This window comes from Dermochelys coriacea, chromosome 5, assembly GCF_009764565.3.
Source record: "Dermochelys coriacea isolate rDerCor1 chromosome 5, rDerCor1.pri.v4, whole genome shotgun sequence".
NCBI classification, from domain to species: domain Eukaryota; kingdom Metazoa; phylum Chordata; order Testudines; family Dermochelyidae; genus Dermochelys; species Dermochelys coriacea.
In genome coordinates, this window is record NC_050072.1 from 101,412,083 (window position 1) to 101,438,074 (window position 25,992).

The 25,992-nt window shown below is 40.3% G+C and overlaps 2 protein-coding genes across 3 annotated transcripts in view; one reads left to right on the top strand and one right to left on the bottom strand.

Annotated features, from left to right (window-relative positions):
• Positions 1-10,581: 10,581 nt before the first annotated feature.
• TMEM252 (transmembrane protein 252) lies at positions 10,582-13,247 on the top strand. Its single transcript, XM_038403682.2, has 2 exons — positions 10,582-10,956; positions 12,096-13,247. The coding sequence occupies exons 1-2, from the start codon at positions 10,658-10,660 to the stop codon at positions 12,379-12,381; spliced, it is 585 nt and encodes a 194-aa protein (XP_038259610.2). The 5' UTR covers positions 10,582-10,657; the 3' UTR covers positions 12,382-13,247.
• Positions 13,248-18,605: 5,358 nt separating this feature from the next.
• The window catches only part of PGM5 (phosphoglucomutase 5), a 117,488-nt gene continuing 110,101 nt past the window's right edge, over positions 18,606-25,992 (bottom strand). For both annotated transcript variants that reach the window (XM_038403565.2, XM_038403564.2), the window contains exon 11: positions 18,606-20,111. In XM_038403565.2, the coding sequence (XP_038259493.1) occupies positions 20,022-20,111 (90 nt within the window). In that variant the 3' untranslated portion in view covers positions 18,606-20,021. The remainder of the gene's footprint in view (positions 20,112-25,992) is intronic.

Here is a 25,992-nt window from a genome sequence, read left to right on the forward strand (position 1 = left end):
TTTGAATGTTATAATTCTTGACATCTGATTTGTGTCCATTTATTCTTTTACGTAGAGACTGTCCAGTTTGACCAATGTACAAGGCAGAGGGGCATTGCTAGCACATGATGGCATATATCACATTGGTAGATGCGCAGGTGAACGAGCCTCTGATAGTGTGGCTGATGTGATTAGGCCCTATGATGGTGTCCCCTGAATAGATATGTGGACAGAGTTGGCAACGGGCTTTGTTGCAAGGATAGGTTCCTGTGGTAGTGGTTCTGCTGTGTGGTGTGTGGTTGCTGGTGAGTATTTGCTTCAGGTTGGGGGGCTGTCTGTAAGCAAGGACTGCCCTGTCTCCTAAGATCTGTGAGAGTGATGGGTCGTCCTTCAGGATAGGTTGTAGATCCTTGATGATGCGTTGGAGAGGTTTTAGTTGGGGGCTGAAGGTGATGGTTAGTGGCGTTCTGTTATTTTCTTTTTTGGGCCTGTCCTGTAGTAGGTGACTGCTGGGTACTCTTCTGGCTCTGTCAGTCTGTTTCTTCACTTCAGCAGGTGGGTATTGTAGTTGTAAGAATGCATGATAGAGATCTTGTAGGTGTTTGTCTCTGACTGAGGGGTTGGAGCAAATGCGGTTATATCGTAGAGCTTGGCTGTAGACAATGGATCGTGTGGTGTGATCTGGATGAAAGCTAGAGGCATGTAGGTAGGAATAGCGGTCACTAGGTTTCCGATATAAGTTGGTGTTTATGTGACCATTGCTTATTAGCACCGTAGTGTCCAGGAAGTGGATCTCTTGTGTGGACTAGTTCAGGCTGAGGTTGATGGTGGGATGGAAATTGTTGAAATCATGGTGGAATTCCTCAAGGGCTTCTTTTCCATGGGTCCAGATGATGAAGATGTCATCAATGTAGCGCAAGGAGAGTAGGGGCATTAGGTGACGAGAGCTGAGGAAGCGTTGTTCTAAGTCAGCCATAAAACGTTGGCATACTGTGGGGCCATGCGGGTAACCATACAGCCCCCCAACATGAAGCAAATACTCACCAGCAACCACACACCACACAACAGAACCACTAACCCAGGAACCTATCCTTGCAACAAAGCCCATTGCCAACTCTGTCCACATATCTATTCAGGGGACACCAACAGAGGGCCTAATCACATCAGCCACACTATCAGAGGCTTGTTCACCTGCGCATCTACTAATGTGATATATGCCATCATGTGCTAGCAATGCCCCTCTGCCATGTACATTGGTCAAACTGGACAGTCTCTACGTAAAAGAATAAATGGACACAAATCGGACGTCAAGAATTATAACATTCAAAAACCAGTTGGAGAATACTTCAATCTCTCCGGTCACACGATTACAGACCTGAGAGTGGCTATCCTTCAACAAAAAAACTTCAAAAACAGACTCCAACGAGAGACTGCTGAATTGGAATTAATTTGCAAACTGGATGCAAGTAATTTAGGCTTGAATAGAGACTGGGAGTGGATGGGTCATTACATAAAGTAAAACTATTTCCCCATATTGTTTCTCACCCCACCCCCTACTGTTCCTCAGATGTTCTTGTTAACTGCTGGAAATGGCCCACCTTGATTATCACCACAAAAGGTTTTCCTCCTTTCTCCCCCCCCCCCTCCTTCCTGCTGGTAATAGCTCATCTTAAGTGATCACTCTCCTTACAGTGTGTATGATAAAACCCATTGTTTCATGTTCTCTGTGTGTATATATAAATCTCCCCACTGTATTTTCCACCGAATGAATCCGATGAAGTGAGCTGTAGCTCACGAAAGCTTATGCTCAAATAAATTTTAGTCTCTAAGGTGCCACAAGTACTCCTTTTCTTTTTTGCAAATACAGACTAACACAGCTGCTACTCTAAAATACTTTAGGTGCACAATGATAGGCTGCAAAGATATTTTCAAGATGAACATTTACTAATTAGCGACTATATATATTTGAAAATCAGACTCCAGAGAAAGTTTACTGATACCTCTCACACAGTGGATCCCATCAAAATATTTACATTTGCCAAACAATAGCACACAGTCGTTTCTTATTCAGAGTACAGGGGCAACAACTGTGTTCTTGACACCATTGTGTGTCAACTATTGGCAAAGGGACTTTTTAAAATGGTGGTGACCCCTGTACCCCAGTAGCCATTCACACATAACTATCTCATATCAACACTATTTTATCCAGTATTAAAACCCTTGTGCCTTGGCAAAACAGGGCAATGCTTCTGCCACTACCCTTTTATGTCCTACTGTCTGTAACTAACACAGATTTCCTCTTTCTGGGCAAGCCTGAACTGGGTGGGGTTTGGGGTACTAAAGATTTGGGCTCTCATTAAACAAACATTTTTTACTTTTTGTTCAGTGTTTTTCACCTTAATTCAAACCAGTGTCTTTCAAGAGAAATGTAGTTGGTATATTTTTATAAGCCACTTCCCCCGAATGTACTGGAAACGTATGCCATACAAACCATCAAGATTTTTAGATTCTTTTTTGAAAGTAGTTCTTGCCCTGTTTCTAAGAATCCCCAGGATTTAAATATCATAATCATAGGTGTGATATTAAGAAACAAGCAAACAGAGAAAGAACTACAGGGCCACAAACTATAGGGCCAGATTCCCCACCTTTACTCACGTCGACTAGGATCTTATTCTGCAATTAGTTCCATTGAGATCAATTGAACTACTCAGTGTAAGGCACTGCTTAATCAGAGTGTGGATGGCAAAGATATGGCTTTATAGTTTTATTTTTAATGTGGTAACCTAGAACTTGTGTTTTGACAGAGAGAAATGGAAATCAGTCTTCCGTATTGTGCCTGGAACTCCCTCATTTTCTTTCAAACTGTTCTTTAATAACCTATTCTGCAAAGTGCATTAACAGCCTGCCAAAGAAAGAATGGAGCTACCTATGTAATTTTAAAAACTGCATTTCTTTGTGATAAAGCCACTTTCTGGATCCCCACCACACAATATATGAACCATATTGCTTGTCCTGTGTTGCCAACTCTTGTGATATTTGGTGGCTTTAAAACCTCCGCTCCTGGAGACATGTAATAATGTAAGAATCACAGCTTTCTTTTTTTTTTTTTAAAAGCGAAGTTTCTGGCCTTCATGTTTGTGGAGAAAAGCTAGAAAACATGAATTTAAAGGCATAAAAACAAGAAGGCAAATGAAAAAGATCCAGAATGTATTATCTTTAAAAGACTCATGAGGTTTGGAACCTGACTCCTCGTTTTTTTAATTTTCAGGTTGACAATTCTCCTTGTCTGTTTAAACCATAAACTTTGAGGGACAGGGACAAAATCTTTTTCACCTGTCTATTTTGTAAATTTCTCAATAAATAATAACATCAGTAATGCATTACTTTCAAGGGCATTCTTGCACCCTCTACTCCTTTCACATCCTGGCAGCAAAACCTTAATACAGTTTGCTTTGTGCAGTCTACATATGTTCCCCAACATCAGGCAGGCCTTGTAATGTCATCATATCTTAATGGATGTGAAATAGTCCTCTTTCAGTTTACAGCACTTAACTTACTGAACACCACACATTAAGTAGGTTTCACTAAATTCACTGAATGGGACCCAACTTACTTGTGAAATATGTACCTGGCCTTAATATTGTTTGCATATACAAGAACCCAAATCTGCTACAGCTGTGTACAAAAGGACCGGGCATTGCTTCATGCTCTTACTTTGTTGCTACTAAATTAAATCCATAGAGGAGGAAGCAATACACATAACCAACTTTTAAATAAGCCACAAATTGCACAATAATTGCAACTGTCAAATTATCCAGTAGAACATTCTGTTAAATGCTCCATTGCCAACTTCCTAAAGAGAAGTGCTTTTTGAGCTTTTGTCAGGCTGCCATTTGACCTTGGCCCTGGGCCAGTGCCACTCTGCAACACAATATTAGCTTTTCTATTTCCCACCTGAGCCTCATTAGGACTAACTTTCTTCCTGTTTTGTAGCACAGAAAAGTAGCCTGACCATCCAGCATGTAAAGTCAAGCTTCACTGTACAGCTTGAGGCTTTGCCAGTGAGATGGTTAACTGAAAAAAGGGGAGGGAGGGAGAGAAAGTAGAGGTTAGCATTAAAAAACAACCACCTCCCCGCAAACATCTGAAAGCAAGAAAAATCAAACCCTAATGGAAACAACTTTAAATCCCATAGCTATGCCAGTCACCCATCTTTGTTCTCCTCAGACCTGCTTTGTAAGATGCACTATTTTTGAACCAAGGGCTTTTTCCCAAGACCTCAAGTAAGTCTCTATCCATAGGTTGGGGTGACCTTAACCTGGGAAAAGACACAGAACTTCCATGGTTTGCAGGAAAGTGAAGGTTATCTGCAAATCTGAACCAGAGGAAAACCACAGGAGCAATGTGCCCTTCCTAACGCCCTCAGGAGATTCCTGGGAAAGGGGCTCCTAGCCTATTGGCTTCCTGCTGCACCGCCATGTTTTTTTCTAGTCACAACTGCACTCCTGAGAGGCCATCTACTATTCTGCAGGAGAGGACCCCTGGCACTGTGCACCTCCTAAGGTGAACAGGAAGGGAAACCTGCTCAAGTTCACAGGTGTGAGGTCTCCCCCTTAGGACAACAGAAGCATATAAAGAAACTGAGGGTGTCTTCTGCTCTTCCTGCTTTTGCAGAGGAGACCAGGGAGCAGGTGAGGGTAGAAAGCAGGTGTAACATGCCTGGAATAGCTCACAACTGTGAGTGCCTACGTCAGGGCAGGGCAGATACCCCAAACTGGTGGTATGTTCTAGAATTAGATTTCATCAACCCAGTTCCAAATGTGAACTCCCAAAGTACTATGATAGTCTTATAATGGAGTCACAGACAGTCCCCTTAGACACTCCAGTCTATCTTGCAAGCTGGACTGTGTGATAAACAGTCACTTTTACCAAAAATCACAAAATATTTTGTCCCAAATCCCAAGAGACCAGTCATTCACCCAGGTCGATTTGCATCCTAGATCTCACACCAAAGAAAACACTGATAGCCAATTCTATAATAAACTTACTAAAGGTTTGTAGCTAAGAAAAAGGAATGAGAGTTATTGAGATGTTCAAGCAGATAAAAATATATGCACAGGTGAGTTCCAGTCTATAATTTCAAAAGGTAGCAGACATGTAGTAATCTGCCAGTTTCCCCAAAAGTCTTCTAGGGCTACCTAGAGTAACTCTGGAGAGTTCTGTCTTCTTGTTTGGTTATTCTGGCCTATTAGAATCCAAACAGTCTAGAGAGAAATTTTTTTTCCCTCATAACCATACTTATGGCTTTATCTCCCAGAAAAACATGTTGACAGTTTGGCTGCTCACCTGGGCTCTTACTTTGATGAGAGAAGGGAATGCTTTTAGAGTCTTTGATCTCTGATCATCACACACAATGCCCACTTGCTTTGAAATGCGCATGAATTAGCACCTTCCTGTACAGTCCTTCATTTGCATGACATGAGGCTTCTTTCTCTTTGATGAGTCACTTAGATATAGGGTATATACAATGTAAATGTTTGCTACTACATTCTAACAGGATACAGGTAAATAAAAACAATGCTTGTAACCTCCCGTTAGTTTTCATGAGGTTTAAACACCAAACACATTCTAACACATTTAACAGCCACTTTGATCTATACTAATACACAAATGAATTGCCCTGGCTTCCAGCTGTGAGTTTGTCAGTTTTTAGCTGACGCTTATGGCCTTGGCCAGAGCTGGCACCAGCGTTACAGATAGCCTCTGCTTTGCATTGCACTAAGGAGTTTTAGGAGTGGTGCCTTACCTCTCCACTGTTGATACTCCCCCTGTGACAAACCCATGTATGCTCCACCTTTCTGATGAGCTTTTTAAAGCTCAGGATCACCTCAGTTTGTTCTGCACGGCTGATATCTCCCTAATCATGCTGACTGACATTCCAATTGCAGCATCTAATAACTTTGTACATCGGACTGTGAGCTTCCCAGATTTGGGTTTGTGCACTACTGCTCAACTAGATGAATCTACTCTGCCTCATTTTAGTTCTCTCAGTCAGCCCCAAGGATGTTATAAATAAATACATTAAATAAAAATGAGAAGAATTCTCTTACCTTGATGGCTTACTTTTCAGAGGGGCTGAGCATTCAACCCCCTTCCACTCCCCCTCCCACTTTTGGACTTCAGAGAAAGCTGTAAGTGATCAGCAATTCTGAAAAATAAGAAATCAGGCCATTATTTTAAATATCATTTTTAAATGGCTGATGCAATTCACCACCATTCTGGTGAAGCAATTCTCTTCTGGCCAGAGACCCCTTACTGAAAGCTGAAGTGGAAAGGACACTTTAAAAGGATTTGGGGAGGATAAAGGGCAGGGTAAAATCATTAAGATGGAAAGTGAGATTCCATTCATACTGCCCTCTCTCACCGTACAGCATCAGTCTTCTTAAGCAACATTGGTTGCTTTCAACAAACAAAATATGACCAACCATTTTTACTGGTGGCATCAAAGAAACAACACCACAGCAATTTTATAATAATTACTTATGATGTATCCACAGAGGTATAATTTCTGTTTAATCTTATCACCTGCACATAAAACAAACAGGTCAATAAGTGCAAGGTGTTGTCACCGTCAAAATTATTGGAACAAATATTGTATGTGATCGGAAGGACAACCAGTTCTGTAGATGATCTGAATTACAGTCATTATCTTAGCCTTACCTTAGATAGAGGTCATAGACTATTCAATAGGTGTATTTACCTGTGTGCATTATCTGAAAGCTTGCACACGGTGAACAGCCAGGAGGAGAAGGAGGAAGAATTATTTAGCAAAGTAAAAAGGACATATAATAAAAGGAATAGGATGCAAATTAGAAAAAGGAAAGTTTGGGCTGAATATCAGGAAAAACTTCATATTAGTAGCTATTAAATCCATTAGTTTGTGGAGGGGGGGGGAAGTGTGCCATGGGACATGGGGGAAGCACCAATACTGGAATATTTTAAACTGGACAAAACATTAGGTAAATGTACAATAAAGAACAATCCTACACTATCAGGGAACTGAACAAGTTGATTGAATAGATTATTAGATTGTATGTAACAATATAAGTTAATAGGACAGTAGTAGCATTTTCCAGTCCTGAATGTCAGATGGTTACTGTGCCAGGTACACCTACAGTTACACAGTTTAGGACAGCCCCATGAGGGTTTTCTGAAGCTCCTGATTGTCTCGCTGATCTCCACTCTCATCCTCAGAGTCTCAGCTAGTTTGCTGACTATATCTGCAGCCATAATACATGGTGGCATACCTCTTGAATGCACAGAACACCATTTGGCCTGTGTTAGAGTTGGTCTAACTTTTGCTATACCAAAGGCCAAGTTAGCAACCTTCCAGGATCCCAGAAGCCACAACAAATATGTATTTACATACAGCTTAAAATAGAAAATAGATGTGTGCAAACCTCACCTTTGCTCTTCCTTGTATTTTCCTTGATGGAGCAATTGCTCCATGGCGAGGAAATTTTTGTGCTTGTCAGCAATAAAATGACTGGTGCTCCCAGGTGGTATTCCCATACAAATACTAAACAATAATAATACATTCAAGATAGAGTCTCCTCTCTATACCACCAACAGGATATTGAACAACAAGGCAGAACATTCCACCACAGTAGTCTTGCTGGTGTAGCATGGCCTGACACCAGGACATGAAGGCCCAGATTTTGCAAGGTATTTAGGTGTTGCATGGCTCGGCATTGCAAGGCCAAAGTGACCTAGGTGGCGAACGCCCATTTTCGAAAGTGGCTTAGGCATGTAGGAGCCAAAGTCCCATTGAAAATTTAAAAATCTGGACCATAATACCTGGACACTAGCCAAAGCTGATTGAAATCTGATGCCAGGACACTTAGTACCTAGAACTGATTAACACCACACCTAATCAGAGCAATGAATTAAATTTTACTGCACATGATAAGGGATGCAGGAGATGATTATGTTATTTTTGTGATATTATTTATATTACCCCTTATATACAGTGAAAACCTCCATTATTGAGCTTGGCTTTGCCCCACCTCTTATAAACAGACTTTCACTAGGGCAGGAGAAGGCAGTTTATTAAAATGTGTGAACAACACGCAGTGTATCTTTACTGGAAAGTTAGCTCGAGTGATCTACACTTGATTTCTCCAATATTTGCCTAGCTTGAGTGAGAGCAGGGACATGGCAGAATAATACTTTAATTGCTTTAGTGCCCTGTATCCACACTGCCACTCTACTCACTTATACTGTCAGCTGTGGGCGCATCCCATCGTTCTTAGCATTGCAGTAAACTGAGCCATGCTAAGAATTTTTTTGCAGTGTATTGTGGGAGCCTGTGAACAGGGGGAAGATGCAGGGTATAAGATGCAGTGGCAGGCATTTCAGCAGTGGCTTGACATCATGGGAAAGAGGTGGTACTTTGTTAAGAAGAGCACATAAGCTGCATGCAGAGCTGGAGGAGTGGTGACCACTGATGCAGTTTTTAGTGGGTGATGAAGCCACCCTTATCATGACTGGCCATAACACTTCCAAAGCAGGTTACTATTGCTATCTGGAATCTGGCCACCCCAAATTGTTATGGATCAGTTTGGTTTTGGCAAGTCAATTGTTGGCTCTGTAACTGAGGAGGTTTGCTGTACAATTATTACTTTGTTTCATCTGTGGGCAGTGAAGGTGACATCCAGGCTAGATGGACAGCGTAGGAAGAGAGCAAGAAAATATGAGTATGGGGAACTGTGGGAAGGCATTGGAGGACTGGCAGCACTCCAGTGATACTAGCCTGCATTCACGTTACTGAGTGGTTGTGTTAGCAGGCCAATTGTGCCAACCAACTTGAGTGAATAGCACCACTGCACTTGAGTGTGGGGTTTTTGTGTGTGGATGGGTGTTGAGTTAACAGGAAGATTTGCATTATAATATGAGTTAACTTTGCAGTAAAAACTGGCCCCAACAGCTCTTTATGTGAATGCTTTGCTCTGTTAAGAGATGCTTTTGCCACCTTTGGTATCACAGCAAATGAAACAACCTCAAAACACCTTCTAACACAGTTGGTAGAAAAATTGGCTGCACTGTCTTGTTTTGGAGCTGGTTGAGTAGATGCCCTGACACAGCGGAAGAGGGTTGAAAAGCACATTTTTTCACCAGAATGTATGGCAGCTTTGTGACAAAATAAACAAATAAGCATATTTATTTATCAAGAACCCCTGGCAAAGTGTTTGGGGTCGTGCCCACACAGGTAAAATACAATGCTAATAAACAATCATAATTAAACCACCAAACAATACATGAATAGAGTCATAGGGTGAGATTGTGTACTGCATCTTGGGGAAGGGTTGAAGCAAAGATGACCTTTGTGCCTTTGGGGTCCTGGGCTGGTCAGACATCAAAACAACCCAGAGTAATTTAGGAAGCCACAGGAGCTAATGTAATTTGTCACCCTATTTGGGCAGCCCATGGGCAGCTCCACACTCTGGAGTTGTGCAAAATGGCCAGTGACATATGATATAGCCCCTCCCCTATCCAATATGCCCCTTTCTCCCCTCTGGGCATGGCCCCTGTGCCAGGACTTGTGAGGTTTTTATGACCCCTATATACCATGGCAGCGGCGTACAGGGGCTATAGTGGAAGAAAGAATCGCTCTCATAGACTTAAGGCCAGAAGGGATCCCTTATGATCATCTAGTGTGACAGGCCATAGAATTATACCCATTAATTCCTGCATTGAGCCCAATTGTGGCTGAACTAAAGCCAATCTTTTAGAATGACATCCAGTTTTGATTAAAGACGCTAAGCAGGAAAGAGTTGACTACATTTCTTGGCATGGTATGGTTAATTCTCCTCCCCACTGAAAGACAAAGTGGCATTATTAAACAAATGATTTCAGTGGGTGTTAGGGGCCTAGGAGCTTTTGAAAATCCCACAAGATGCCTATCTATATCTTTATGCACCTAATTACCTTTAAAAATAGGCTCCTAAGTCAATAGCTGACGCTAGGAGAAAGAAGACAGAGCAAAGAAAAAATAATCAACATGGAGCTGAATTTGGGGAAGAGGAGAAGAACCAAACTTACACCACCCTTAGACTGTTTTGTTGAATGTGTGTAATTTTTATTGATCATTGATGGTCCTGGTGTGGAAACTAGAAAGTGAGCTATAAGAAATGCCACAGTCATTTAACATTCAGTTGGGAAGAGTGAAAGACAGAATTCATAATCAGTAGAAACCCATTTTTTCTTCAAGCTTTTAACAGAATTAGGAACAATGGAGGTTGGTTTTTTTTTTAAAAGAAGCCGTCAGTGCTAGAAGGCATTGCCCCAAAGCTGGCGAGGCTGGTGGGTTCTATTCAAACCCAAACCCTAATGTTTAACTCATTGAGAAGCACAGTAAGCAACAATAGTTTTCAAAGCTTACACTGGCAAAGAAATGACACAGGAAGAATTTTTCCCCCCTCTTAAAGCAGCCTTATAATTATAAATTAATCCCTAAAGATATTATGGTGACTTCGATGAGTTAATGAGTATCGTATAACTGCCTGCTTCTCTTAATTGTCCAAAGGCCAGTTGATGCTTGGGTGCATAAAACCTTGACGAATGCAAGTAGGAAGCACAGTGGAGAGAGAAAGTGTGAGCGTGAGAGAGGAGGAACTAGATGCTGTGTTTAACCATGAAGATGCCAAAAAAGTTTTTCTCCCTCTTTCGTTTCTTTGTGCTCTTAACTGGCTTCTCTATTATTTGCATGGGAGCCTTTTGCATTTCCACAGGCTCCTTTTTGTGCAGATGTGGGAATAATCTGCTCATTGCTTATTCTCTGTTACCTTTGGGGTTCTTACTCCTTGTGACTGGGATTTTCTGGAGCGGGTACCATGAAGTCAAGAAAAACAAAAATCTGTTCTATATTTTCCAGAGAAATCCCAGCCATAGAGCAATGCACGTCAACACCATAGACAGGTATGTACTGCAATGTATGCGTGGGCAAACTGGGTGTTGCATTTTGTAAATGTGTCCTCAAGAGAAATAAATGACATAGTATTATGTCAAAGAAAAGTAACCTGTAGCTAGTATAAGACTTTTTATTCTATTTGTCTGGGCATAGAACAGGAGCCTGAACTTTTCATATACAGTGGATTGCAGTTAGGACAGTAACAACAGCAGTTTAGGTGATATATCCTGTACATTGATTGTATTCCTGAAAAATTGTATTCCTATTCTTAGTGATTACACACACTGGGACAAATTCCTGAGGAAAGCAGGCACAACTCCATTGGCTTCAGTGGAATTACTCCAGGAGCACAGCAGGCCCAGCTGTATCACTGTAATAGACAACCACAGTGGCTGTGCCGGTGCTTTGATATTGCTCCTCAGCACAGTCTTCCAGGGAGGCCAAAGCACTGGAATGATTCACAATTTCCTAGATGGTCTATGCTTGAGGTTTCTGTGTAAATATCCCTGCTATTTCTGAGTGAAGTCTGATGCTTTCCGATAGGCAGTTTCTTAAACTGGTTGGCCCTAGGCCTGGCAAAGTTTGTAACAGAGTCGTTGGATACAAATGACTGTTGCTGTCTGTTGTGGTAACACCACCATAAACACTGACAATATGTGCGGTAACAGCTCTATAAATACATCGCATCACAAATCCTGGTTAGATAACCAGGACAATATGGATAGCACTTAAAAATTTGTGGAGAGCGGAAAATAATCACCATGCAATCAGCTTAACAGGAAATATACTCCCTTTTCCAGTCCGAGTGCCCTTTATGGAAGCTGCTGCACTATAGACACTTGGTGGGTGATATTTGCATGACAGTCAGGAAACCTTCTCAATTAAATTCACTTTTGAGGCTGAGGCTGATATTTAAAATTATTTTAATGGCACACTTTAGAGAAAGTCACAGGATGCTAGATCAGCAAATCTGTTTCATATGTTTTCAGCTGATCTAGTTCTTCTTAGCCAGATTTCATTATTTCAGTTTATATTTTAAATCTCAGATAAACTGTGACAAGGTGACAAAAGCACACATATCTAACCAGGCTCAGCTCATATAAATCTCTTCTAACTAGTGAATCTTTTTGGTGTGATTATTTTTCAGGCCTGATTTCTACCCTCCGTGCTATGAAGATAGCACTGATCCGGAAAAGCAGACTTTCCCAATACCACTCTCCCTTTCAGCAAGAGAGGAAGAGCTCTACAACATCCCTCTGCCGCTGTATACTGAAAGCAGCATGGAATTCATAGATGAAACTAACCTTCAGGAGGAACAACCCCCATCATACGAAATGGCTGTGCAGCAGCAGCAGCCAACAGCCGAGCATGGCTCAAGTACAGAAGGAGTCTCAGGCACTTGTCATGCACCCGTGCCAGGAGTCAGTTGCTAATAATACGAACTGTGAAGGGACTTTAGAAGGACCAAAGCATGCCAGTTATTCCGAGACAAAGTCAGTGGATAAGACACTAAATGTGCAAAGTGGTGTTGGAAAAGACATAGGCCAGTGCTATATAATACTACTGTATTATACTACAGAGTGCAACAATTGCCTGGGGACAGCATTGGCCACAATCTATTCATGTGGCATTAGAGAGGTTATTTAAGGAGGTTCCCAGTATTTTAAAACAAGAACAGCATTCTCTGGCCTTTAAAGAGTTTGCTAATGATATTAAGTATAGCTCATAATTGTTGAGCTCAAGCCAACATCAGAGCAGCTTGTTTTCACGTTTCAATATTTCACTATGCCCACACAAAAAAGTCAGTACCAAATCATTCATTGTACTCTGTTCAATGTCTCTAGATGATCTGTTTTTGAAAGATTTTTTCATACCAAATATCCAACTAGCTAATTTCCTTTTCATAGCCATTATTTCATTTTGTGCTCACGTCAGCCCATCAAGATGTTGAGTGAAAACGCCTTTGAGATACAAATGACTGTACTGTACCTTGATACACTAGCTACCAGTGTATAGAAGCCATTATTTTTTACACTGGAAGCAAAATTTTAGTGCTGCTACTTAATGTTCCTCTATTTATTAATTTAAATCTCTTTCTTGCATCTCATCTTTTGGTGCAAGTTCCCATCTGTTTTTCATTAATATTTGCTGATCTGGAAGATTATTAATTCATTAGGTAATAGTTGGGTATTTTTCTACCATGAGTATTTGAAGATAACTGTTTACTTTGTGTTAATAGCTGATACTTTAATATTGCATTGAATTCATCTGTTTATTTCAATACATTTTTTCAAACCAAGTCTGAACTAGAAATGAGGTTTCCATACTTCCAGAGGGATATACAACACCCAACCTGAGCTCAGTCATTGCTGCACACTAATGAGGGGACCCCAGTTTCATAGCACAGCTCCTGAAAGAATAATTCAGATTGTTTGCAGAAAAAAGCCTTTTGTAAGCCATTTCTTTAGGCATTGTCTTCATAGCTATAAGGTTAGCTGCTTCCATTGCACTGTTCACAAACTCAGTGCCAAAGAAGTAAGGCCCTATTTGGGCCTGATTCTCCATCACTGAGTTCAACTAGAGTTTTGCCCTTTATGACGACAACATGAACAGGATGAGATGCTTTATCAATCTTTCTTTACGCTCACATATCAGAAGAGGCAAGAGTAGGCTGGCTACAAATCATTGTAGAAACTGAAAACATGGAGAAAATCAACTGCAAAATAAATCAATTCTTCCTCCTCGAGGATTATTTTCTGATTTGAAATATAGCCTTTCCCCTGGTGGGAGAAGAAGGGAAATAGAGGATGTGATTGAGAGGAATGACAAAGAAATGGGAGGTGAGACATGTTTTCCTTGGGGAGTCAAAGCGGGGGGGGGGGGGGGTAGATGGTGTGCCCAGAAAAAGGGGAGAGGAGAACATAAGGTTAAAAATGGAAATAATTATACAGGAAATGACACATTAAAAGAGGTAGAGTTAAAGGACAGAAAAAAGGAAAAACAATGGAGAGAAAGAGAATAAACACATTCAAAAGAAAACAACGACAGGATAAAAACTATAACTGGAAAGATGGAGATAGACAAACAGGATCTATGTAAAAAGATTTTTAAATGATTAAAAAGCTGCACATTCTAAAGTGGGGGAGAATAAAAACCGGGAGAAATGGGAATCTTTACATGTTATTTCAAAAGCAGTTAAAGAGAGGGTTTCCTCTGAGAAGTGACCGTGGTAAATGACACCTTTTTACTCAAGAGACCTGCTTCCTGAATGTATTTAGAGTTGGAACAGCTGGCTTTAGTGACAAAGGTATGTTTTTACTGCTTTTTAGTCATGTACATGCTGCAGGACGCTGACAACAATGGGGTTGTATATGTTTGCTGAGGGAAGACATTCATTAAATGTGAGGCAAGATTCAAGCTTGATTCTCAGCCCTGGGTTGAGCATGCAGGACTGGCAGTTAGAAAAACTACCGGAGTAAAATCCTGGTTCTGTTGAAGTCAACAGGAGTATTGCTATTAACTTCAATGGGTCAGGATTTGATATCCTTCCCACTGCCTTTTTTTTTTTTTTTTTTAAACTTTTGAATTGAGCACATTTTATCTGGAAATCAGTGAAAAACAAACATGGAAGCCCAGAAAGCCATTTTCAGTGTGACTTTTCAGAATGGCACACTTTAATTCAATTATTGACTCACTTCTGCTGTAGCTCATGAAGAATTGCACCATTTTTATGTACAGATTCCCCCCCCCCCACACACACACACACTGGATCATAAAGTGGCTGGTTAGAATGCTGGAAGGTACATATTTATGGATATGTTCCTGGTTCAAAGTGCCCTGCTAACACAGGCCTGACTTCTAAGTTCTCCTTTATCTGAATACAGCACTAACTCCTTTATCTAGGACAGTGCTTTTCAACCTTTTTTTTTCATTTGCAAACCCATAAAAAAATTTCAAATGGAGGTGCGGACCCCTTTGGAAATCTTAGACATAGTCTGTGGAGCCCCAGGGTCTGCGGATTACAGGTTGAAAACCACTGATCTAGGATTTGATAGGCAGGTGAAACTCCATGTAAACAGATAAACAGTGGCTTCTTTGAGAGAGCCAAACTTGGAGCCCACCATTCCATGGGATGGGGAGGGACATGCCAGCTGGCCACCAGTTCTGACTGACCCACAGAGCAGACTGGTAATGAGGCAGAGGACATTTTCCTTGCATCTGCTTTATGGCCCTGTTTCTTGGGCAGTTTCTTCCCTAACATTTCAGGGGAAATCCAAAAAGGGCTTAAGAGTCTTGCCAGCCTTTCTGTGGCCCCACCAACCTCAGTACATTGCAAGTATTGCGTGCAGGGGACTGGACTAGAGAAAAGCAACAAAAATGATTAAAGGTCTAGAAAACATGATCTATGAGGGAAGACTGAAAAAAAATGGGTTTGTTTAGTCTGGAGAAAAGACGGAGGGGACAAGATAATTTTCTAGTACATAAAAGGTTGTTGCAAGGAGGAGGGAGAAAAATTGTTCTTCTTAACCTCTGAGGATAGCATAAGCAGCAATGGGTTTAAAGTGCAGCAAGGGAGGTTTAGACTGGACATTAGGAAAAGTTTCTTAACTGTCAGGGTGGTTAAGCACTGGAATAAATTGCCTAGGGAGATTATAGAATCTCCATCATTGGGGATTTTTAAGAGCAGTTAGACAAATACCTGTCAGAGATGGTCTAGATAATACTTAGTCCTGCCATAAGTGCAGGGGACTGCTCTAGATGACTTCTCGAGGTCCCTTCCAGTCCTGTGATTCTAATGTAGGCTCTTAAGGGCTCCTGACCCTTTCAAGATAAATGGCACTGCATCTTCAAACAGCAACAGGAGTTAAAGTGTGGAGGGAAGGAGGGCTCACCGGGATTAGTTCAGGTTAAGAGGGACTATTTTGCTCCACTCAATCTGTCTTTCATGTATATACTTTCACTGCTTAGTTAGGCGCTGAATGGAAATGATGTGGGTGACTGCATGAGTGAATAAATGTCAACAATCCTTTTAAAAGCAGAAAGGTTTTAAATGGCTGAATTAATTTTGCTCAAACTTTCCAAAACAAATTAACCTTTGGCATGACCAGGCATGAGAAGTTTTGGATTAAAAGGGATTTTCTTTATTTGTAAAGATATGAAAAATTCAAAACAAGGGTTCAGAATGAAATAGGACTTTTCTGTCCTAGCCTCTTGAACAATAATGCAATAATGCTATTCCCATCCTATCACTATCCTCAGTGGTGAGATGCGTAGTTCCTAGGCGTGAGGCCAAACATTTTTCTTTGATGGTAACTTATTCATGTGAAAGGGAAATTTTTTTACATTTCTGTGCAGTGATGTGCAATGCATTGGACATATGGGGCCAGTTCTTCAGGTATGGCTGAAGAATAAAAGTTGGGGGAATTGGTGGGGTATTCCTCACCTCTGCACTCTCAAGCCTAGGACTTCTCCATGCAGGGCTGGTCTGCCACCGCCATGTTAGCACTGAGTATTCTTTAAAATGAAAAATTTAAATTTAAAATTGCCAGGTTTTGTGCCTTATGTACATTGTTAAATATTTTATACCATAAGCCTCCGGTTCATGATTTAAAAAAAAAAAAAAAAAAGGTTTAAGCCTGTTATTTATCTTCAATAAGTGAAGGGAGGTTACTAATGTGTGATGTCAACAAATGGATGGCACTTAAATAATATAATTATACACAGTTTGATATAATTGAACAGAATGACAAGTTTTTGCTAGTTGGTCTTTTCCCTGCTATTGCACACAAGTTAATAGTTCTTGTTCTCTCTACCTTACCATGTTTTTACTCCTTTCTGTCTTTCTTCTTCCATCTCCCATGCTATTTTTGCATGGTCTACTTGCTACCTGTTTTAGTTTCCATTTCTTTTTGTCCCTTCCTCATCTATCCTCACTTCCTTGAACCTTTCCTTCTCTCTTTCCAGCTGGGTCCACAAACTCATTTCTTCCCCAAGTCTCCCCCATTCCTTTTCCTCTGGCCTCCATCTCTTTGTTTCTGGGACCCCATCCCTCTGTCCTGGTCACCCCTCTGCAAAAAACCCCTTGGTACCTTGCTGCCTACTCCCCCTTATTCTCTAGGAGTTTCTCTTCCAAAATAGCTCTGTTTCCCCCTGGCCTTTTCACCTTTGCAGGCTGGGAGTGTGCTCTTAAACTACATGCTGTTTGTATGACAAACCCAACGGTTCGGGAAACAGAAAGAATGTCCAAATAGATACTAGTACAGTTATTTCAAAACTGCCTTGACAGTGTAGCGGCTGCAACCCATGGACCAGCCCAACCACTTAACTCAACAGCAGGAATAGAGGGGGGACAGGACTTTTTCTAGTCAAGCCCCTCACTCTAGCAGCCCTGCAAAGAGTAACACCATCCTTGTAAGTGGTGGTGGACATGTGCCATTTCCCCAGACATTAGCTTCTAACCATTTAGCTCTCAACTATTTGCAAGTAAAACATCTCTGTACATTAAGTGCATGATTAATGAGACTGTGGTCACAGTCCTTCCCTGAACAAATCAGATACAGAGATATACACATCGTGAGTCAGGCTTACAAAGTTTTACTCGTCATCTTGCACATGACAAATAATTTTTTGGTTGGACAATACCAATCGTATTAATAATCAGTTTTATCGTTATCATCAATCAGTATTACAAAGGACTAGGGAGTAGGTTTTGTGTTGAGGATGGTAACAGTTTTACAACAGTTTTGCAAGGTAACTATTCAAAATCATACACAGAGATCATCTTATTCTCAGTGCATTACCCCAGTTTTACATCAGTGCAACTCCATTACTAATATAACATAATGCAAAATTAGACCCAGTATTTATCTTTTGAGAACTTTCCAATTCTGCTTAATTTTTTCCTGAATCCTGACTGCCATTACTGCGGCTAATGCTATCATGCCTGTCCTATAACAGAGAAGTCTGGTGGAGTATTTACTGGATATGGTCAGCGGCAGTTTAGCAAGGCTTTCCCATCTCTTTCATAGTGGGTGGGTACAGTACATCATGTTTTCAGCAATCCCAGACTCCAGAGGTTAAGACAATGGGAAACTTAAATTGGTTTTCAGACTCATCTCTGCCAGGTGATCAGGTCAAAGATTATTTAATCATCCGAGGTCTTATAACAATAAGAACTTTTCAAATTCTTGGTTGGCCTATTTTCAGTAGGATTTGCCAAAATATGATGAGCTGAGTGGTTCAGCATTTTGAAGGGAAATTTCTCTCACAGTCTAGGCCAAATCTGCACAAGTCTGAATGATCTAAACCAACAGTGGAGGAGTTTGCCCTATATGAAGCACTGTAGGTTAGGTCTAGATAAATATGCCCTCTTTAAAGAAGATACATTTAAATTTGGACACCCGAATTGTGGTGAAGATGCAGGGACTTTCTGATGCCTTCCACAGTCCTTTATAAAATGAATTCAAGCCATGGAATCTCTTGATTTATACAAATATTAAATAATACTGTAGTAAAATATTGCGTGAAAACATCAGTGTCTTATTTATTTAGAATGAATTAAGTAGATAATGTAATTCTATTAAAGGCAGCTTTATTTGAATGGATGAAAGCACAGTGTGTTTTGTCAACAATTAGGTATTAAGACAGAAATATAGTAATTCACTTTATTAGATAATAAATGTCATAGCAATTTTTGACAGAAGTCTCAAAAGAAAACAAAGCAATTTCCTGCACTGTAATATTATCTAAATTGCACTGAAATCTTGATGGGTTGCAATATGAATTGTACATGCTGCAAAGTGTCAAATTGCACAAAGCCAACTCAACAAATGATATGACAAGTAACCACACACTGTTCCCAAGGAAGCAAAACATTCAAACAAGTCACATGCACAAAGTGTTTGTGTTTTTGTTCAGTACAAAGCAATGAACAATAGCTGGAGCCTGCAGCAGCATTTCACAAGCAAAAAAACCACAAGTGTACATATGCTTCTCTCATTCATGTCAAGTCCCTTCTCCTCCCCAGCTCTTTATCCTATGATCTCTACTTTAAAGAATCTAATAGACTCTGAGCTCAACTAGTGAATCAGCCAAGTATTTCATTTAATTCATTCCCTCTTCCGTATTACATCCATTCCTGATAAGTGGAACATAGCTATGTATCTGAAGAGATAGATTTTAAAATCTTTAAAATCTTTCTATGATAACACATTTATGGAAAATATGCTGAACTTGCAACAGTACCCTCCAAGCCCAGTAAGCACCAGCAGGACATGCTTATGAATATGAGGCTATTGCAAAAAACAACTGATGCCCCCATGACTAAAACAATCATATTTTCGCTTCAATAAAAATAATTACCCTCATTTAAAAAAAAAGGAAGAGTCAATTTCAGGGAAACCTAGAGAGAGACATGAGTCACATGGTTACAGTTCTAAACCCAAAAAAAGGAAGCACTAGCATCTTTCATTGGGAGTATGTGCAAATGTGTGCACAGTTCTACTGCTGGTGTGGATCTGCAAGCTGGCTAAGGGTGCAGATGAGACAGGAACAAACGGAGTATGCAAATGCACCCTTCGCAAAGACTAACATACTGCCCTGTACCTCCGACATGCTGATGATTTCTTCCTAAACCAACAAGAAGCTGACAAGAACCATAAACTGTATTCATCAAAAAACATGGTTGCATTGTAGTTCATGTCCCCCTTCTTCCCAAGTCCAAAATTCTTCTTACTTTATCATAACACTCAAAGGGGAAAGAAAATACAAAGGTCAGCCTTTCCTGTCATACTGGCATTTTGCAACGTTCAAGGGTTGAGGGCTTTTTCTTAGGTTATTTTTATTTATTTTTTTGGACAAAAAAGATATTGTTGCTATAACACAGAAGTCAGTACACTGTTGTCTTTGGCGATTAATGCAACTGAATATGATCAATATTAAACTGAATTTTTCTTCCCACCCCCAAAAAACTTTTAAAGCCATACAAGGCACAAACAGCTAACGTGGTTTAGCAAGGTCATCTCTCTTCCTTGCCCTCTCTCTTTTGGCCCTGGGTTAATGATCCTTTGTAGATTCAGGTGATGACAGTGGGTCCCTTCCGCCCTGTCCTCTCATGGATCTGAGATATTTTCAGTGCAATGGCTATGAGAGGACTCAGCACAGCCTAGAAGAAAAGGAATACAGTGAGCTACATTAAGAAAAGTCAATGAACACTTTTTAAAAATCTGTTATTGATTTTTCCCTTGTTCAACACAGTATTAACTAATAATATGAAAGGTTATACTGGGTCTAAAGTAGCTAAGCTATGCAGAATGAACAAACCCCAGATGTTGTAATGATAACCTCACCACACACCAAGAGTAATGGAGAGCTCTGTGTGAAATATGCAATATAAAACCATGTGGAAGTCTCAAACCTGGAATTATTTATGAAGCTGAGTTGAAACTATAACCAAATGGTATTTTCATACGCTGCATTGTTAACCTGAAGAACTCAATGACACAAATACTGAGGCAGGTATCTTAGTAGGAGTCATAAAAATATTTATATGACTAAAACATTATCACTTGCACTTATATTGCATAGGTCAAAAAGGTATTCCCCTTGCAGTTTCAGTTGATAGATATCTATTTACAACTTTAACAACCTTACAGTTTGTGTCTAAGTGGGAGTGTTCTTTTGTCCAGATGCCTAAACAAAATGAATAAAATGAAAACCTTATCAGGTAAGAGTGATGAAATAACATCTCTGTTTATGCTGCCACTGATTTCAACAGAGTTTATGGCCATGTTCATTTATTCAGAAACCAGGCCAGTGATCAGTGGGATATTACTATTCCTTTCCTATCTGTGGATCCACTTCTAATCGCACAATGATTAGACAACACCACACAGAGTAAAGAATTCATACATTTTATATAATACATTAATATGAAGAGCATGAAGGTTAACATTTGTTGAAAATGCAAAACGAGCCAGCTCCTACGCTCTGTAAATAGGGACAGCTCATTCCTCTAAACAGCTATACCTGCATCGGAGAAGAATCACCACAAATGTACTTGGGCAGAGGGGCATTGTCCCACCATGGAAGAAACAGAGATGCCTACAGACCACCTGGCTCTTGGATACCTTCATGGGGCACAGAAGCATCTATGCCCTCTTATTGGCTCCGGGCTCTCTCTGACTGTGATCCAGCCCCTGGAAGTGGCTTTCCTAGGGCCTCCCTCTCCCAGATAAAAAGAGAATTTTTCACTCCGGAGAGGACTGGAAGATAAAAACGGATCACAGGACCCTACCTAGTTTTACCAGCCCATCACCTTCATGAGCAATAAAATGACAAATTTAAATAAGAGAGCAAACAAACAAAACAACCCACTCCCTGCTTTGACTGAAAGCCTTATGTTAGTCAAGATTACCACATTTAAAGTGTTTTTCAAATTTTATTTCTACTTTAAAAAGTGTAATGCTTTATTATTAAAAGTTGAACTCAAAATGACATTAAAAGTGTGCCTGGATACACCACAAACAAACTACTTAATAAAAACTGGTTGTAATGCTTTGTTATCCATAAAACAGTATGCAACAACAAAGTTGTACAGTCTGTAAATCGAGCAAAGCTTTTATTAACTTCAGTGAGAGTTTGGCTCAGTTAAGAACCACTGGAGAATATATCCCTAAATCCGTGATTGCCAGGGAAAAATCACACCTCTCACAAACTAGACATACCAATAGGATATCTCAAATACGCATGTATCTGACAAGTGACAATGCCTGGTGCCCTTTGCTTGTAGATGATTTGTACTGGAGCCTTGAGAGATGTGTCATCCATTGTAGAGGCTGCCTGGCTCACTGCATTTTTATTCTGCCCTGTCTTGCAGAACTCCCATCCAACTGCCTTTCTCCATCTCCACATTCTCAGTTATGTTTTCCCCGAAAATTGTAATCCATTTGCAAAGGATCAGGGCTTCACAGCATTCTAAACTGCATCCGAGGGCTTGTTAAAAGCTGAGCAGATTCAGAGGTTTGGCTTTGTGCAAATATTTTCTTTGAACTCAGTCCAGATGGGTTGATATTTTAAGCTTTGTGGGAAAATCTCATCTTTGCGGCAAAATTTCACTTGGTTTATGTCAAATGCTGGCAACGTCCCTCCCCTTCAAAAACAAATTGTGTGTGATTCTGATGAAAAATCATAATTAGCCCAGGTTAGCTTGAAAAGTGCATGAATCTTAGTAAACCTTTTGACCAATCTGGTCTGAGTGTCATTTGTAAGGCCATCCAAACCTACATGAGTTTTGCCTGGTTTAGGAATGAACATTTTATACCACTCTAAAATTCCCTCTCTAATCTAATGTAAACCTCAGATGACTATGCTGGCAAAGTAATTTCATCTCTGATAAAACACACACTTTGATTTATGTTTCCAGAAAAGTTCTGGAAAAGTTAAAGCCATGAAAGCCCAAAGGGATCTCGCAACACTGGATGAGTAGGCAACAAAAATGGCAAACGGAATTCAATGTTAATAAGTGCAAAGTAATGCACATTAAAAAACAATCTCAACTATACATGCAAAATGATGGGGTCTAAATTAGCTGTTACCACTCAAGAAAGATCTTGGAGTCATTGTGGATAGTTCTCTGAAAATATCTGCTCAGTGTTCAACAACAGTCTAAAAAGCTAACAGAATGTTAGGAACTATTAGGAAACTGATTGATAACAACACAGTAAATATAATGCCATTATATAAATACCTGGCACACCCACACCTTGACAACTGCATGCAGTTCTGATCGCCCCGTCCCAAAAAAGATATATTAGAATTGGAAGAGGAAGCAAGAAGGCCAACAAAAATGACTAGGGGTATGGAATAGCTTTCATATGAGGTGAGATTAAAAAGACTGGGAACGTTCAGTTTGGAGAAGAGACAACTAAGGGGGGACATGATAGAGGTCTATAAAAGCATGACTGGCATGAAGAAAGTGCAGAAGGAAGAGTATTTACTCCTTCTCATAATACAAGAGCCAGAGGTCAACAAATGAAATTAATAGGCAGTAGGTTTAAAATAAGCAAAAGGAAATACTTCTTCACACAACACACACCAGTGGAATTCGTTGACAGGAGAAATTGTGAAGGCTAATACTGTAACTGGGTTCAAAAAAGAACTGGACTAGTTCATGGAGGATAGGTCCATCAATGGCCATTAGCCAAGACAGTCAGGGACACAACCCCATGCTCTAGAGCAGGAGTTCTCACACTTCATTGCACTGCGACCCCCTTTTGACAATAAAAATTACTACATGGCCTAGGAGGGAGGACCAAAGCCTGAGCCCCCCCCCGCCCAAGGGATTCAGCCCCAGGCAAGGGGGCCTGTAACCTGAGCTCCACTGCCGCTCAAGGCTGAAACCCTCAGGCTTTGGCCCTGGGCAGTTGGGTTTGGGCTTCAGCCCCGGGTCCCAACAATTTTAAGCCAACCCTGGCAACCCCATTAAAATAGGGTTGTGACCAACTTTAGGTCCTGACCCACAGTTTGAGAATCACTGCTCTAGATGTCCCTAAGCCTCTGACTGCCAGATGTTGGGACTGGACGATAGGGGATGGATCAATCAGTAATTGCCCTGTTCTGTTCATTCCCTATGACACTGGCCACATTAGGAAGACAGGACTGGACTAGATGGACCACTGGTCTGACCCAGTGTGGCCGTTCTTATATTCTTATGTGAGAATACTCCAAACCTTGGGATTCAAAGCATTTTTAAGAACACCAGATAATACTTATAACTTCTTTTACATAAGTTCAAACACCTGCTTTTGTGTTTGTTAGGGTTTTTTTCTTGTGATGTTAGGCTACATTTAGCAGGAAAAAAAACCCCTTCAAGACATTGTGCCAGGCTTTGTATTTATAGGGTTTTCTCATCTTAAAATGTATCCAAGTGAACATGGTAGAACAACTTTATGACACAGGATAAGTTGTGTTTACACACACTGCCATCTGCACCAACCTTTTTATTTCATCTCCTATCAGCCCACAGAAAAACAACAACAAAAAAATCCAAACTAGCCAGTTATTAAATGAATGTCACCGTAGGGCAGAGATCCGTTGCTAATCAGCTATACTTCATGTGGCTGTTGTAGGGGTTTAGGGTACTTGACTTACTATTAGATCAAATGACCCTTTAGAATTTTCCAGAATGTTAAAACGGTTACACAAACCCAGCTGCTGACTTCTAAACAGAGCTACAGCAGCAAGAACCAGCAGAATTCACTTTTCTGGAACAACTACTGATTTTTCTAAGGAGAGATAGGCAAGTGGTTCAAATACAAAAAGACTAGCCATCATAGGATGACTGAGGTTTGATATATGGAGCTACATGAAGATGGCCAATCTACCAGGTGCTTTTCCCCATCCCTAGCTCTGGAACTCCTCCAGAACTCTCTCCCCACTCTGAACTCTCTATCTCCTCAGCTGCCCCCTCCCCAGATTTCCATCATTATAGAAGGGGTATAATACTTCCCTAATGCATAGGGATATTGTGAGATTAATTATTGTTTGGCTAGTGCTTTGAAAGTGTAAAGAACTGCAAGAACTAAGTATTATTATTTTTATACTACTGTCGGCCTAGAAGCCCCAGCCACGCATTCTTCTTCTTGTATTTTAAAACTATTCCCAGTCAAGCTCTTCTCTATCTTTTAGATATGCTCCTAACATGATGTTAGTTCAGGAGCAATTTCCCCTTGTGATGCACAGTACGCTAGAAGCCAGATCAACACACAAATGATGTATTACTCAAATGATAGAAGAATTAAGGAATGGACTAAATAAACAATTACAAAAACATAATACTATCATTACACTGTAATACAATACACTGTAATACTAACATTACACTTATACAGCCTGCCTGGTGCTGTGTCTCTTGCAGTATTTGTCTCATGATGCTAAATATGCATGAGCGTGCATCTACAAGCAGATTCTGACTTGATCTTGCAGATCAAGTACCAAAAAAGCAGAAGTTGACTGGCAGTTTAATTCACAGTGCACTAGAAGCTCTAGAACCTAAAACCACAGTGCCCTAGAACCTGGCTGACCCTAGTTACTCCGCAGCACTAAGCTGTCTTAACCTACAAGACTTCAGGCTCTTCAGGGCTGGTGAAGGCATTGAGTTGACTTTAATGAGTTGATGCACTCAGTGATTGAGCACAGGGAGTTGTCATCACTGCTATCTGCACGTTCTGCCTGCTGACGCAAGGACAGTCTTAGTAATGGTGATCTCAAAAGGTCAGAGGACGAACTGTTCTTCCCTTAGCTGGAAGTAAGAGGATGTGTATGTGGGGTGGGAAGGGCAGTGCTAGAATGTAAATTGAGTTCTACTTAGAACCATCTGACTTCGTAACACATTATTCCTCTTTCGTACTTCCAAAGAGCTAGGACTCAAGGTCTAGGATTAATGAGTTCATACCCATGATTCATGAGATCTTCTATAATCATTGTCACCAGATAGATGTATTTTTAAAATGTGTCTGGAAAAGAAAAATGGTCTGGAAATGTTTGTGGTTTTTTTTTTTCGTTCAAACTATTCTCAATATGGCACACTGTAAGGTGACCTAGTGTGGCATCAGAAGCTAAATTATTTGAATGACATGGAAAATGTTGAGTTATACAAGATCATGAGCAAAAGCTGAAAATGCCCTACCTCTCACTAATCCTTTTGAAAAGTCCCATATTATTTAATAGAAAGTGGAAAAACTTTGCATGGACTTTTTCAACCATCTTATACATTTCAATATTAAACTGTATACCTACTATATGACTTTATAGATTACTTCAAAACACCGATGGAAAGGAAATATTCTCTATTAAATTCTACTATTTCTTAGAATTATTGCTATATCTTATTAAATATATAGAAATGTGTTGTTTCACCCCTATTAAATTCCATGGAACTTTTCCCAGTAGGGTTCTTATTTGAAAGAATTCTCTTTCACAAGAAAAACAGACATGCAATGCAATGTGGTTGCATGCTGCTATTGGATTCTTCTGTAGCTAGTTAG